Source organism: Corvus moneduloides, chromosome 3 (assembly GCF_009650955.1).
Source record: "Corvus moneduloides isolate bCorMon1 chromosome 3, bCorMon1.pri, whole genome shotgun sequence".
NCBI lineage: Eukaryota > Metazoa > Chordata > Aves > Passeriformes > Corvidae > Corvus > Corvus moneduloides.
In genome coordinates, this window is record NC_045478.1 from 26,858,593 (window position 1) to 26,874,194 (window position 15,602).

Sequence of the window (15,602 nt, forward strand, 5' to 3'; positions counted from 1 at the left end):
TTAAAAATATACACTTTTAGTTGCATTGCTTCTCCATATTAGTAACTCCAAAACCTCACAGGTATCTTCCTGAGACTAGGGAACCTGGGAACTCTACTGACGCTCAACAAACTTGATAGTCTTGTTTTTCCCTACTCTTAAGAAAGCTGTCATGAGTACCAATTTCGTTAAGCACCTGTGGCTTAAGAGACTGTTTCATTTTCTAGACATATCAAAATGTTTTGAGCCTGCTTATTTCAGTTTGATTAAATAAATATATGTATGCATGTATGTATGTATTTACACAAATATAGTAAAATTTTGGCAAAAATCCAGAAGTTGTAGTTTCAATCTACCAATGCCAGGCTGGGACTGGAAGACAGTGTGGAGAAGAGAGCTTTAGAAAATTTTAAGATCTATTTAATAACCCCTGCAGTAGACAGAAGAAAGCTTGTTTTAACCTACTGATCCTTTATCGGGTAATTATAGTTTATGAATGAAGCTGAGTAGGAATGCTGATCTGAACCCAGTCCAACCCCTATGAACACCTGTTTGCTTTATGTTTTATTCTCTCTTTTCAATACAACAGCAGCCAGAGACATGAGAGTCACTGTTTTATTCTTAAAGAGGTGGTTACTCCAGCTAAGAACAATCTTCCCCTGTCCTGAAGTCTGTTTCATGACCATGGAAGGCAAGGACACTTTTCTCCTCTGCTGCTTGGCAGTAAGAGTTTCATCCATCCCAATCAGGCAGGACCACAGACTGATTGATGTTTGCATTCAAGGAGCCTGGAACTCACTTACTTGATAAATGAATGGTATCCTTAGCCAGCCCTCCTCCTTCTTGCTGCTGTGATTGTCAAACAGCTTTAAAGCTTTTCTTTGGCTTGAGAAGCTAAACAGAGTCATGCTTCTTAGGGAAAAGTTCTGCAAAGGGCTTTGCCCTGGGTGGAGGAGGGGACAGGTTTCCTTTGATGTTTAGCAGCTGGCACTTTCCAGGTGGCTAAACTTCAAAGGCAAGTGTTAGGATCTTCCTCCAACCTGGTCCTTAGTTCTTTGTAGATAGCTAGGCTCATTTAATGTTTCACTTTACTTGGAATGCTAAATTGGAAGTCATAAACTCCAGATGGCCTTTTAAATATGTACCGTCCTACCTGAAAGGGGTCTGGCTGCCAGCAGAGTACTGATGAGGCAGGTGGCACCTCCTCCTGAGCAGAAAGAATGTACTTTCAATTCTGACCTCCTGTGATCCCAGTAAGTCACATTACTCCAGTTTCTCCTTAATCTCTCCACCTGTGAAGCATGCATGTTGGCATTTCCCTGGCTAACAGGACTGTTGTGAGGCTGCATTTACTGGAATGCAGAAGCAATTTTGAGATCATCAACCAACATATGATCTCAGGTTAACACCAATTATAAAATACCTGCCCCAAATGGTCTGGCTCCCCAGGAACACTGACAAGAGCTAGTAGCTGCAGCGGCTAGTTAGGAGTTGGTAAGCTGGTTTGCTACAGGATCTTAGAGTAAGTAAGAAGTCAAATACTTACCTGAATTTTTTAACCTTGATCCATCAAAACTATCAAATGTCAGTGGCAGCATCTCTATTACCTTTGGTGGGAATGAACATTGGCTGGATTTTGCTGTAGCAAGTTTCCATCTCCCTGATCCTGAAGTTTTTCTGACTGGTGAACCAGCTGGCACTTTCAGGTCCAATGACAAGTGTGAGATTACGCAAATCTGCATTTGAGAGTGAGCCTGGAATTAACATGATGGTGTTCTCCTCCCTGCTATGAGAGTTATGGGGAAAGTCTTTGTATATCCTTGTCTGATTAAACTCTCAGAGATTCTCCTGGCATGCTCTTCTTTGATAGGGTCCACAGTCTCAGTCACTTTAGCAGGCAGAAAATAATTTTGACGCACCAAAGTTTTGATCTCACGTAACCATATTTTTTCTTTTCTTCTGTATATTTTTTTTTTTAATTAAAGCAATCAGTATAGAATTTCACTTGTAGATCTTATAATCCTGAAACATTTGGAAATTCTGGAAATTAACATAAACTTTCCTTCTTTACTCTAGCCAAGATGCAATGCCTAGGATTATCTTGCAGTTTAACTGCTCATGGGGTGCAGTTTTTCTTCTTCTATTTATTTTTACTCTCCATAATGTTCATTCCTTTTCTGAGGCCATCAATAGATGTTAAGTTTCATTAATACCAACAACTGATAATAGCAAACTACCTTTAATGTTACAAAAGAGAAGACAAGTTTTCAGGCACTGCACATTCTGGTATAAACTACCGATGGAGCTTAAGATCCAACATTCTTAAAACTGCATACACTCACAGCACTTTTGAGATGGTTGTTTCTAAGCAAATAACATTCATAAGTAGTCTTTTGAAAAGAGATACGTGGGAAAGTAGAGCACCAAACTCATTATTGTTAAAACTGAGTCAAAAACCATCTTGGAGATTTCCTAGGTTTAAAGCTCTTGAATGTATTGATTCTATTTTTTAAATTTAATCATAATAATTAATTACTGAGTCTTAATCACATATATTCTGCCACCAAAGAGTGATTTATGAAATGCCTGTCTCTCCTCCCATCAGTGTCCTGTGTGCTGCAGTTTGCATTTGCAGTCTTTATAGGCGAGAGACTGTGCAGTTTACTCAGGGATACGTAGCAGCCTTTGCAGAGTTAAAACTAAAGACAATTACATAACCTGTTAAATATGTCAAGGTGAGGTAGATTGGATGATTGCTCACCTATTTTTATATAACAAATTTTTCATTTTTAGATAAAATGAATTCATCACTGTTTTAACAAAAAGTAAAACTTCTTAAGACTTCATACGTAAAGTAATACTATGATAAGAAATCAATAATGTGATATAGGAAATCCTTGAGATAAAAAGCATGTTTCTAATAGAGTGTATCTAGAAATGATTTAAAAGCAATCTTGACCATGATATTATTGGGTGCATCTTCCATTATATCCTATTAGGTTGAAAAATACATGCATATCTCTATGAATAATTTTTCTTAAGGTGATTTTGAAATGTATGTATATTTAAATGCACCTTTCCTATTTGAATCTCTTTCCAGCTGAGGTTTACCCCAAAATGTATCACACATGCTTTTTTCTGGTGACATACATGGCACCACTGTGTCTTATGGTGTTGGCCTATTTGCAGATATTCCGAAAGCTGTGGTGTCGCCAGGTAAGTCACTTAGCACTGGCTCTATTTACTTGCTCCTTCACCTTTGTGTAGATTCCCATGTACAACCTCTTTCTTTATAAACCCCATGTTGTCACTTAGGACTTTGATTTTTACATCTGTGCTGGTATACAGCCACCTTGGATAGGCATTCAGATGTATTGAAAAGGCAGTCAGAATGTAAACCCCTTGCTCTTGTCTATGAAGGACTTTCCCTTAGAGAGAAAGGAAGCAAAAGGCAACAGCAAAGTTGGATATAGGTAGAAGAAAGATCTCCCCCACTGTATCTGATGCTTACCAAAATACCTTCAGTGACCTTATTTATACTGCTAAAATCTCCTCTAGCAGTCAAAATTTAAGATTGACCACCTCATTTTGTTATTTTTATTTTTATTTTTCTTAGGTAAGGCAGGTCCAATATGAACAAAATTTAAACTAGAAGGTCCAACTGTCACAACTGGGAGACTGGAACTGCCTGATGTGAAGCTGGCTGTTATCAGTAACATTCGATATGAATTTATGACAAATAATTGACATGACTTTTAATGTGAACATCTGTTTTTTTCAAGCTTCAAATTAAAAATACAGGAAAGAAAAGAGGAATACAAAACAAAACAAACAAAAATACCCATCAAGCAGTCAAACAGACAAAGAACCTTTGATTTTAAGTGGCAAAAAAGATGTAGTTTTTTCCAGGAATCTTTCAAAATTATTTTGTGGGTGTGAACTGTAAGCTGTCATGCACCAGTCTATGGTACTCTCTGCTGTCTTCTGCTTTGTCCAGGATTTATGTATAGCTGTAGTCCACCACCAGCTGCCCTGTCATTTTGTAAAGGACAATAAACTCCTCCTGTTGAAGAAATGATGCAAGATATTCCCTCTCAAGTGGCTCTAACAGTGGCTGATATTTCCATCAACATGCAGGCATGAAAAATTTCTCTCTCACCAGTATGTCTGATACTATCCAAATTTGAGGCTGTTCTGGGCAGGGGATAATACCTGCCCCATCAACATTTTTTATGCAGTTCAAATTGACTCCTCAGAGAAATCACAAATAGACTTTAGATTTCTAAATATATATATGATAAAATTAAAAATCAGATCTTATACTGACAGAATATATCTCTTGCAGGTAACTCATATACAGGAAATACCAAATCCACTTTAAGGCTTTTTGTTATCATCCATAAGTCATAACAGCAATTGTTGTCACTTCTAATCAGATTAGGTTAAACGAAAATTTCTGTTTATTGTGCTTGTCAGCTTTAAATTATTATTTTTGCTTTTAATTTCTTAGATTGCTAAGATTAAATAACAAGATAGCTTGGAGATAAAATTTAACCTTTACAGTTTGAGGGGACTCTTCTCCAGAACAAAGGATTTCTTGCTTAGTTTTGAAACTAAGTTCAGTCTAACATAGCTCTAATATGTTCTGCCTTGCTGAATCCGTCCTGTATCACCCAATGAGTTTACCACCAGAATCCCTCTTAACCTTCTCTTCTGTACCTTCTTTACAGTCTGCCTACCCTGTCAAGCTCTTAATTAACTAAGTTAATGAAAAGCAGTTGTTCTTGACCTACACAGAGCTTGAAAATGCTGGCTCAGATGCAGAGCAGAAGTTGAATGACTGAAAACCAACCTTTTTTGGGTTCCCCCCCCCCCACTTCCACTCCCCAGTTGTTTTAGCTGGTCTATTTGTTCTTCACAAGGTTTCTTCTCCCTATTTGTCTTGCATGCTGACAAGTTTAGGATGATCCTTTATTTTTCAGTGGTGAAAAGAGAAATTCTACTGCAGGCTTAGTACTATCAGTGGTGCCAAATTACAGATGTCTCTCTGCCTGGCATAGATGATAGCACTATGTATAAGAGGCTGCACTAAGTGAAATTAAAACCACTGCACATCTATTATCAACTGTGACTTGGCTGCAGGCATCAGGCACTTTTCTAAGTGCAGCAGGTGTGCTGTAATCAGTCATGTAGCACAAATGAATGCAGTGCTCTAAGTGTATTCTTTGGTAACAGTTTCAATTAAAAAATCATGCTGTTTACCAGAACTTCAGTTAAATGTAGTGATCCTAGTTCAAGGTACAATGAAATTTTAAGATGCATATGATAGAAAAAACACAACAAACAGTAGATGCTTTCTATGCCCTACATTTTTTCTAAAGGTTCTTTTTTAAAATATAATGTGTTGCATATGCAAATTTTCAGATGAAAATTGGATGATTGATTTACAAGTTATTGTTACCATACTTTGTGTAAGAGCTCCTAAAATTTCTCACTGTGTAATTCAAGCAGATCTTTGAATTAACGTTTCACCTTTATAAAGACAAGAACAATCGTGCAAAAAAATACTAGAAATTTTGGTAATTTAATTATTAGCAAGGAAGCAGTGATTTAGAAGTCTATGTTCTTGTGAAGATTTTAAGTAGATTAGAAACAACTTCTGAACAAATAGAACTGAATGGACTTATGTTGATACATAATTTGTGTTATCAAGTTCCAAGTATGCTTCAATTTAATGATGTCCAGATGCACTGACACTAAAACCCACTGTATTAATAACTAGGAACTCTATCCATTTTCATTTTGGTAGTTGAAGTATGCCCTTCCAATCTTTGCAAGTTGATACTACATTTGAGAAATTTTCTTTGGTTATAAACCCCTTAATAATTATCTGAGGGGATAGAGAAAAGGTGCATAAGAAACTCTAAATTGTAGTACTTGTTTATTCACAGCTAATAGTAAAACAGCTTTTCGTAAAACATTGGAATTACACAAATGCTTCAAAAGTATCTCTGTGACTGATTCATTACCAACAAGCAAATATATGCATTATGCTCCCATGTGTACACTTGTGTATACTTGTACATATAGAATCATAGAAACATTTATCTTGAAAAAGACCCTTAAGATCATTGAATCCAACCATAGACCTAACACTGCCAAGTCCACCACTACACCATGTCCCTAAGTGCCACATCTACTCACCTTTTAAATACCTTTGGGAATGGTGACTCAACCACTTCCCTGGGCAGCCTGTTCCAAGGCTTGACAACATTTTCTGTGAAGAAATTTTTCCTTATATCCAATCCAAACCTCCCCTGGCACAACTTGAGACCATTTCCTCTCATTCTATCACTTCTCTGCTACACCCCACAGCTTAGTAGGGTAAATCCCTTGCAGTAGGACACACGTGCAATTATGAAGCTGATAGGTGCTGATTTCAGCTGAATGCATGGGAACCCACAGTAGAAGTGCAAGGGCTGAGTGGTTTTAAGCCCACAGATACAGAAGAAAAACTAAATGTTACAACTTATCCCCACTTTTGCTTCATTGATTTCCTGCCCGTTACAAGGCAATTTTGCCAAAATGTTCTAATAGTTGTAAATCAGATTTGATGTTTCACATAAATGCTGAACTAAGGGCTTGTCTATGCAAGGAAGATAGTCACACCAACCCAACCTCCGCCCCCCCCGCCCCAACAAATAAATAAATAGACCAAACCCACAAAACAAACAACAAGGAAAACAAAACAAAACAAAAACAAAAAAACCCCCACAAAATCCAACCAAAACCCCAACATAGTAGCTTTTCTAGAACAATTATGAATGTGCATACTTTTTAGCTTACTTTTATTTTTCTGAAATAAACATCAAAAATTTCATCCTTTTCTGATCAGTTTGTGTGGATGAGCCCTATTTTTTTTTTAAATGTTTCAATAGACAATGTGAACTTTCCAGATACTTTTGAACATGAAATATTTCACATGAGATTAGTCACCCCACACACAATTGTACTACACATAAATAAAACTGTATTTCTAGCCAAAAGGTTTTCACACTGTATGACATTGAAAATATTTTAGATGTAATAGTAATAGAATTCTCTGAGAAAGTCCTTGACATCTGCAGTCTTTCACATTTCACTGCAGGCAGGAAGTAATTTAGAAGAACTGAAGCAAAATTGTTTTACTTAGCTTGTCTTTTGTGAGGGCACAGAAAACAAAAACCAATTTTTTTTTTAATAGCATGGTGCTACACATACTCATTGCAACATGTCTTTGACTAATCTAATTCTTACTGTGTCTTGGCACTTTTCCATTATTTCCCTCAGTTTTGAAGAACTTTGCAGAGAGATCCACACTTCAGCTGTGATTTCTTTAGCTACTTCACCGTCATTTAGGTTGCATGTATGGAAGTTTTATAGCACTTAAAGCTAAGCAGGCTTTAAATCCTTGTTTTCCAGTACTGAAAAACTGTTTAGTATCTTATATTAGCAGCATATTAATGGGAAAAACTCTGCTATACAACAAAACTTTTAATGTAGAACTTTATAGCAACATAATTTGCAGCAATAGGGTTGGCAATTTTGATAGTCTGAAGATACAAGCAAGGCAAGGTATGTGGGATGAAAAAAAATTTGAGGACATCTGTTGATACCTGTGTATAAAACAATTTTTTATGCAGTCCCTCTAGTGTGTCTGAAATTTGGTTTGTTTCTTGCAGCTACATCAATCAATTTAATTTAAAAATCCTTTTTATCCCTGTGAGCTTACATTGTGTATGTCAACGTGTCTGTTTTTCTTGTTATATCTACAGACAAAATCAGTTTTTAAAAATGTTTTTCAAAATGCCCCTTATTTTGTCTTCCTTAGATCCCAGGTACTTCTTCTGTTGTTCAGAAGAAATGGAAGCCTCAGCAGCCCTCAGCACAGCCCCGAGGTCTGGGACAATCAACAAAGTCAAAGATTAGTGCTGTGGCAGCTGAAATAAAACAGATTCGTGCAAGAAGGAAAACAGCACGTATGCTAATGGTTGTCCTTCTGGTTTTTGCACTTTGCTATCTACCAATTAGCATCCTCAATGTCTTGAAAAGGTAAAGTTTATCCCCAAATATAAACACTTAGTTAAAGCTTTCTGTCTAAAACCAATCCTCTGTTACAAGATTTCTTTTATTCTGGAAGATACTTTTGAAGGATAAGTTTACCTACTGCATGATAAAGAAGTGGAAAATAAGCATACAATTGCAAGAAAATATTATATATCACCTATCCATAGTACTTAAACTAGAGGCCAGATTATGGAACTCTTATTTGCAAGATCTTCCTCATGAAAATGATCTAGCCTATCTCCTCATTAAACCTCATCATTTACATGGGATTACAGCTTGTTTGCTGTAAATGCCCCCATGGAAGTGCAGTCACCTAAAGCAGCAGCTGAAGGTTAGCAGCAGAGTGTAGTATTGTGGCTTGGCTCCAAGGACTGTGAAATCCTGAGTTCAAACCTAAGCTACTCATGTAAAGTTTTGAGGCCTTAGGCTAACCCTTCAGTTGGTCCTATGAAGCTGTATTCTCTTTTTTTCTCTCTGTTAATTTGGTACATAATTGTGTACACTCTTGGTTTTTATATAGCAGAAGATTTGAACATCCTAAAAAATAACGAGCATGTTATTCGTGTTTTTTTAATTGGAATGTTACTGGAACGTTTTCGTTTTTAAGGGATAGTTTCAAGGCTTAAATACATTTCACTCAATTCTGGCCCTTTCCTGAGGCCTAATTTAAATACTTTTCATTCTCAAGTCCCTTCATAGAAAATGTAGGGAGCAAACTACTTCCAGAAGATGGTTCAGGGCACCTATAACCTGAAACAGAGGAAATACACAGGCTGCCTCAGCAACAATAGCAGAGTAGGCCTGGAGTTAGATTTTCACTTAAAAGCAAAAGTAATGTGTAAAGAGTCTGGGAAATGCAGTTTTCCCTGGAGGATAGAAGCTACTACAGTGGTCTCAGGTTTGTTCAATGCCTTTTCAATTCCAGAGAGATTTGGAGAATGGTCTAGAGAGTGTACTGGAGAGTGGGCCTAGAGCCAGGAACCTCAGTGACATGAGTACATCAAAAGCAACTTTTCCTGTCTTTTCTTGGCTTATCTGACACCAGATGACTTTGGTTACTTGGTAGAAAAGTTGTGCACCTTCACCATAGCAAAGTAAAGTCTCTTTTGTGCTAAACCACCAAGACAGAAGGCTGAGGAATGGGGAAAGGATTTCATTCTCTCAAGTAAGAGAGCACTGCTGAATCAGCCTTTCTGTGGTACTGTAAATAGGTCATTAGAGATAAAATTAGGCTAGAAGTTGTAAAATCTTTTAAAATTAATTCTAAATTTGCCATCTTTCAGGTTTGCTTTTCTCTTTCTGTAGGGTTTTGGGGATGTTTAATCATGCTGATGACAGAGAAACTGTATACGCCTGGTTCATGTTCTCACACTGGCTTGTATATGCAAACAGTGCAGCCAATCCTATTATTTATAACTTCCTCAGTGGTAAGTTACAGTTACCTAGAATTCAAGTTTAATGTATAATTTGAATGTAATGAGCCATAGCAAATATTAATGACTGTGTAACATCAGATCAGCTCCTCCAGTCAGAGCTATATCCTCTTCCTAGAAGAAGTTGCCTGAAGTATCTCATTACCTTCAGGCTATCTACCTATAAGTAACCTAGACATTGCCAGGGCCTGAGTCCAAGTGCTAGAATGTGACTGTCCATGACATTAATGTGACAGAGAAGTTCCTGGCATGACTTTGATGTGAAACAATTACCATTCCTCTAAACACTCCCTAGATGCTGTCTGGCAGGTAGCACTGTCCAGAGGCTGTCCCCAACAGGCATGTTATATGCAGGTACTGGGATTTGGAGGCTGTGATTTTTTCATAGTACTTGCATGACCAGACTGTGCCATCTAGGTTCAACTTCAAAGAATCAGCCAGGATGCTGCTTCCTCACTAGCATAGATTTGTCTTAGTTTGTGTCATTTGGCTTGGAGAGCAGAATCAGAACCTGAAATGGTAGTATTGCAGCTAAATACAGGGAGGCAAAACCTATTGATCCTCACTACATATTGGCCCACTTTAGTTTTTTGTGGTGTGTAGTATGAGAATGATCTGTACAATTTCCTCTGAGCCCCAAAAGCATGGGACTCTCAAACATTGTGAATCTCATTTTAAAATCTGTTAATGATGAAACACAAATTAGCCATGCTCTCTCATTTCACATGTCAAGTAAAGATTCAATCATTTAAGCCTATATTTGCTCAATTATTTCTTTTGTTACATATGTAATTAATCAGCAGACTATCTATGACTTGATTTCATTAATCGTTCTAGTCTGTCCATTCTGTCTAGCCAAGAATAATTCATTCTTCACATCACACTTCACATATCTTCTTAGAAAGGTTATCCTTTTTCTGTCTTTCTCCAAGATGATTAAACTGTGATTTTCTACTTCTGCATTAGAAGAGCATCTGGGTGGTTTGCATTAATTTTGCTTTAGATAACTCCTTTATAACCAAATCTATAAAGTTTGATGAAGTGCGGTTTATAGTACAATTATTTTCATGAGTCATTTTTGTGGTTGACAGGGAAATTTAGAGAAGAATTTAAAGCAGCATTTTCCTGTTGCATCTTTGGCATTCGCAGCCACCATGACGAACGGTTCACCAGAGGTCGTGCCAGTACAGAGAGTCGGAAATCCTTGACCACCCAGATCAGCAATTTTGATAACGTTTCAAAACTTTCAGAACACGTTGTATTGACCAACATAAACACAATTCCATCAAATGGTACTGCATCTATTACCACTGTTAGTATCTGGTCCCTATGCCTTTTGATCCCACAGAAGTGAATTCTAATTGTGCATACATCAATATTGGGATCTGAGCACAAAGAGAGAAGGGTGTTTAAAATTAGGAACTGATTGTAAGAAAATTAAAATAAATATTTTATAGAATATGCCATAACTTTGATTATATATTGATGAAAGAAAATTTAATCACATTTATTTCAAAAGTTGTGTTGCAGATAGGGAGGCAATAAAGCAATCATATTTTATACGAATATTTTCTTTGGATCCCTACTTCTTTTAGACTCCTAAGTAAACAAAGAACAAGTACCTGAAAGTATGAAAATCATTTTCTCTATCATTGGACTGTGTTTATAAACAGCTGTATTCTACTCTGATCTAATTATCTGTAGTTGTGGTATATTTTATAACAAATATTTTACAAAATTGGTTGTACAGATTAAACTACCTGATGATAAACTACTACTTCAAATCATCTGCTTAGCATGCATTCTGGTGTGAGTTAGGCTGATCAAATAAGAAATTCACATTAATTTATTTTCCAACGTTTTCTGTTCTTTTTCCTGTTAGGTAGGCTATTGCATGTGTTCAGGAGCAGCTGGGAAGCCACTTTTCACTTACTGTAGAAGGAATGGAGTTTTTTGCCTGAATTCAGTAGTGTTGCCATTCCTTTATGTATGGCACAAGCAAAGTTACAAATATGAAACAAATATGACAGTGTGGCTGTAAATTATATTCTACCCTTTGCTTTTCATTTATCATCATTCTCTTCTCTCTGTCCTCTGCTCACGGCAGGGGAGTTGGACTAGATGGTCTTTAAATGTCTCTTTCAACCCAAGCTATTGATGATTCCATGATTGACTTGTAAACAGGAAGCTGTGGCACTCTGCTGGTCAGAGGGGCATCTGGATAAGGAACCACAGGACAATTTACTAAGTAGTGCATATTAATAAGTAGTAGAACATATGAAAATGTTGTAAAGTAAAAAAATCAAGATTTATGCATCAGAAATGCCCTTAGTCTTCAGTCAAGAAGTTTTCACTTAAAATTTTCAAATGCAATTTGAAACTTTTTCTGAAAGACCATTTTGTTAATAAATTACCACCTGCATAGTGTCCAGAGAGAGACAATCAGTAAGTGAGTTAGTCAGCCACCTGATACAAACAGTGAAATGATCTTAAAATCTTTATTTTATCTACAGATATCCCAGCTATGCTCAGCCCATTGAAATCAGCGGAACTGCATCTCCACATACCAGGGATGAACATGACTTCAAACATAGATGAAGCCATGAGGGTTTCTGCAGAAGACACTGTCAAAACAGAGAATGCAGAGTGGGTTGAATTCGTCCCTAGCATAACTAAACTTACTTCGATGGAGTTACAGCAAGGATGATTTTGGCTCAACACACTACAACTGCCAGAGAGTGTCATGTGCTTTAAGCTGTGGTACAGACTACACCTGGACAAAGGGATTCCTTCAAAATAACTGCCTATCCTCTTTCTTCTCAGTGTTACAGAAACCTACTTACCTCAGTATGAGCTAAAGAACATGTCTTTACAATTCTTTTTAAAGATTGGATTGTATCATACTTTGTAAATAATGTAGATATTTATTTTTATATATTTTAGATGCTGTGAAATGTTCTAAAATGTATCATATAGAGAAATCTAAGTATTTGAAAGAGTCTCAAACATCATTTATTTATATCCTCTTTCTATAAATGACTGACTCGTACAAGGAATGCTTACTTATGCACTAGTGATATTCTGGCATTACTTTGCACTTCTTTTTCTTCAAATCCACTTGTAGTAAGTTCTACGTTTATTATGGAACTTCAGATTGATTTGGGGAGAGCCCACATTACTTTTCTAAGTACAGACATGCTTCTAAGATGTGAATCCAAAGTGCTGAAAGTCACACGTTTTCATAAGATTACACTAAACAGCCTTTTTTTTTCTTCAGATTTGAGTGCCTAAAACGTAACCATTTAAATAAAATTTATGTGATGCTCAAAGGTGCTATAGGCTCAAAATTCCTACTCAGGCCAAAAGGAATAACAAGCGTGAGCACCCCTGAAGGACAGGACATTTTAACTTTGGTAGCTCATTTTAGTCCATGATGTATGTAAGTGTTGCTCCAGAAGATCTCTGAAAATCTTTAAAATAGAAAACATTAGTAGTTTTTCTCGTTTTCGTGACTTCTCTCTCAACTGCCATTTAATACTAAAGATACAATCAGTTAACAAATTTAAATATTTATTTATGGGATGATCTCTTTGGCCTGGGGCTTCCTACTATCTATTGTATTTTTCTCCTTAAAGGATGAAGATGGTGCATCACTGAAGACTTAGTCTTCTAGAAAAATGCGGTCTATTGGTTAGAAAAAGGCTAATTTATCAGAACCTGAGATACAATTTCCCTGTGGCTTGCATTTCAGCCCAGATTTTTCAAAAGAAAGGGTAAGATGAGAGAGAGGACTTTTTTTCATTAAAAAGGATTTGGCATTGAAAGAAGCCAGCCTCATGTATTCAAATGTTTCTATAAAGCCAATTATTAGTAGACCAAGTGTTATTTGATTAACTTTTGTAAATATTTTTTCTAGGTTTTCCTTTAACCTAATGTCATGCAATGTACTATCTATCATGGCAAATACAGATTTATGAAGTGCTCAATCACTTTATGCTTTAGCCTTCCCCAACAGCTGTTTTACTTGACATTGTTGCAATTACTCCTAGTTTACATTGGTGTTAAGTGAGAGAAAAGGATTTGCATTCATTTGTATATTAAAGTTTTCTAATAAAAGAGAAAAAAGAGAATACTCCTTTTTAATTAAAAAAAGAATAAAGAAAAATATCTAAATGGACAGAATGTTTAGCTATCAAATAAAATAGTAGGAATTTCAATATTCCTATGTGTAAGCTTAATTTTTTAAGTATAGCTTTTATGTCAGTGTTATTTCAAGAAATTATTTCACTTTGTCTCTTCTAAGAAAATAAAACCCAAATAACAGTGGAAAGAACAGCAGGATTTGATTTCATAGCTGTTGCAATTCCTTTACCATTAGAAGGCTATTTTTCTCTTCAACCATGGAAAATGCAGAATTCTTCAAGAGTGTGGAACAAGATATATATTTTTATATATATAGTTTGAAATGGTTGAACAAACAGCTGCTGAATTAAAACATTACATATATGGGAAAATGGAATTTTAAAAGTACTGTAAGTTTTTCTTTTGTTTATATATAAGCAAATAAATAGTCAAAAAGTTAAAAACTAGTATAGCAGCCCAGCTGAAAAATAATTATCAGTAATCATTTATTTGAGACATGAAATATCTCAGCCCATGGTTGAAAAACGTCAATTATGTCCAAATTTGGCAAAGCTATATTTTTATTTCAGCAAAAGTATTTTTAGCTTTTCCTTGAAGAAAGAGAAAGAATGTAGAAAGCAATGGTTATTTAAGAAACCTTGGACAGCATGAGAGGGGAGTATGTATGCTTTTCAAAAATAAAAGTTCATGGGTCACTGTGGAAGGCCAGCAAAAGTTTTATGCCTTGTCAAGTGTGTTGCCCAGATCCCTGTGAGATGACCAGAGAGGAAAAGGGTACAGTACTCCTAACCTGGGCCAGCAAACAAAAAACTAAAATATCAGTGTTAGTGATACTCATGGAAAAATCCTAAGTAGCATGTTTCTAAAGAGGGGGTGAATACCACCTGCTGACACAATTTGTCTTCTTTTCGCTGCCAGGGGGATAAATTGTGTTAGCTAAGTTAGTTCTGAGGCAAGAACATCACTAAAGCTCAGTGGCAGTTTTTGGAGGCTGTAGGTGTTCTGTGCCATGCTAGAAAGGGAGGTTCTGGCCTCAATTTTGTCTTTGCAAGAGAAATCATATCTTTTGTTCTCTTTTCATCTTTTCTTATTTTCACCTAGATCTCCAAAATTAAAATATTCCAACATTTCTAGGAATTTCTTTTAACCACAACTTTAACTTAGCAGTACTTTTTCTGTGGAGAAGATAAATAAAAGATGAGACATTCATTAGCAAATGATTCTGGGTTTTCTCTGGACAATTTTTGTTGAGTAAATAGCATATCTTTCAGACACAAATAATACAACCAGATGTTATATCAGATTTGAAAGTCTAAGGATAGCTAGAGAGCTTTAACTAATTTTTGCCAGAGATTATGGTTATCAAGCTAAATAGTGGTGAAATGTGGTTATCAAGACAAATATTTGGTAATTTTTATGAAAATATTTTTCATTCAAAAATAAATCTTTTTGATGCAAATATTCCTATGGTTTTATTTCTTTAGTTTTACAAAATTCAAGAAATACCTTTTTAAATTAAAATAATCACTGGGAGAAATAAACCCAATAGCGAGCAATAGCCAGTAATGGAGGTAGAAATAGCTTTGAGAAGAGAGGGTATAATGAATGAATATTTCTTATCCAGTGTATAAATACTGAAAATTATCTGAAACCTGAGCCTTAACTGGGTTTTGTTACCTCTAGCTGTTTTGCTATTCAAATATTTCTAATATTCTAATATTGAAATGGAGAGAAATGGAGAAATAGAGTTTTCATGCCATTGTCCCTGCTTGTCCACAGCAGCATTAAACATAGAGTTTAAATCACAACATATTTGTTCCTGCAGATACAAATTGTTATGCCACCCTCATTCTGGTGCTTTTTCTCTCAACTTATTTCACAGCCTTGGAGGTCTGATACCCTGACCCGTTTCTCCTTTACTGTTGTCACTGTAGTGATAAG

At 36.0% G+C, this 15,602-nt stretch overlaps 1 protein-coding gene across 2 annotated transcripts in view; it reads left to right on the forward strand.

Annotated features, from left to right (window-relative positions):
* Positions 1–14,361, forward strand: part of HCRTR2 (hypocretin receptor 2) — a 36,382-nt gene extending 22,021 nt beyond the window's left edge. Inside the window, exons 5-9 of one of the 2 annotated variants that reach the window (XM_032104660.1) lie at positions 3,080–3,195; positions 7,850–8,070; positions 9,391–9,512; positions 10,610–10,810; positions 12,032–14,361. In XM_032104660.1, coding sequence (XP_031960551.1) covers positions 3,080–3,195; positions 7,850–8,070; positions 9,391–9,512; positions 10,610–10,810; positions 12,032–12,225 — 854 coding nt within the window. In that variant the 3' untranslated portion in view covers positions 12,226–14,361. The remainder of the gene's footprint in view (positions 1–3,079; positions 3,196–7,849; positions 8,071–9,390; positions 9,513–10,609; positions 10,811–12,031) is intronic. The other variant, XM_032104661.1, reaches the window with a different exon arrangement.
* The last annotated feature ends 1,241 nt before the right edge of the window (positions 14,362–15,602 follow it).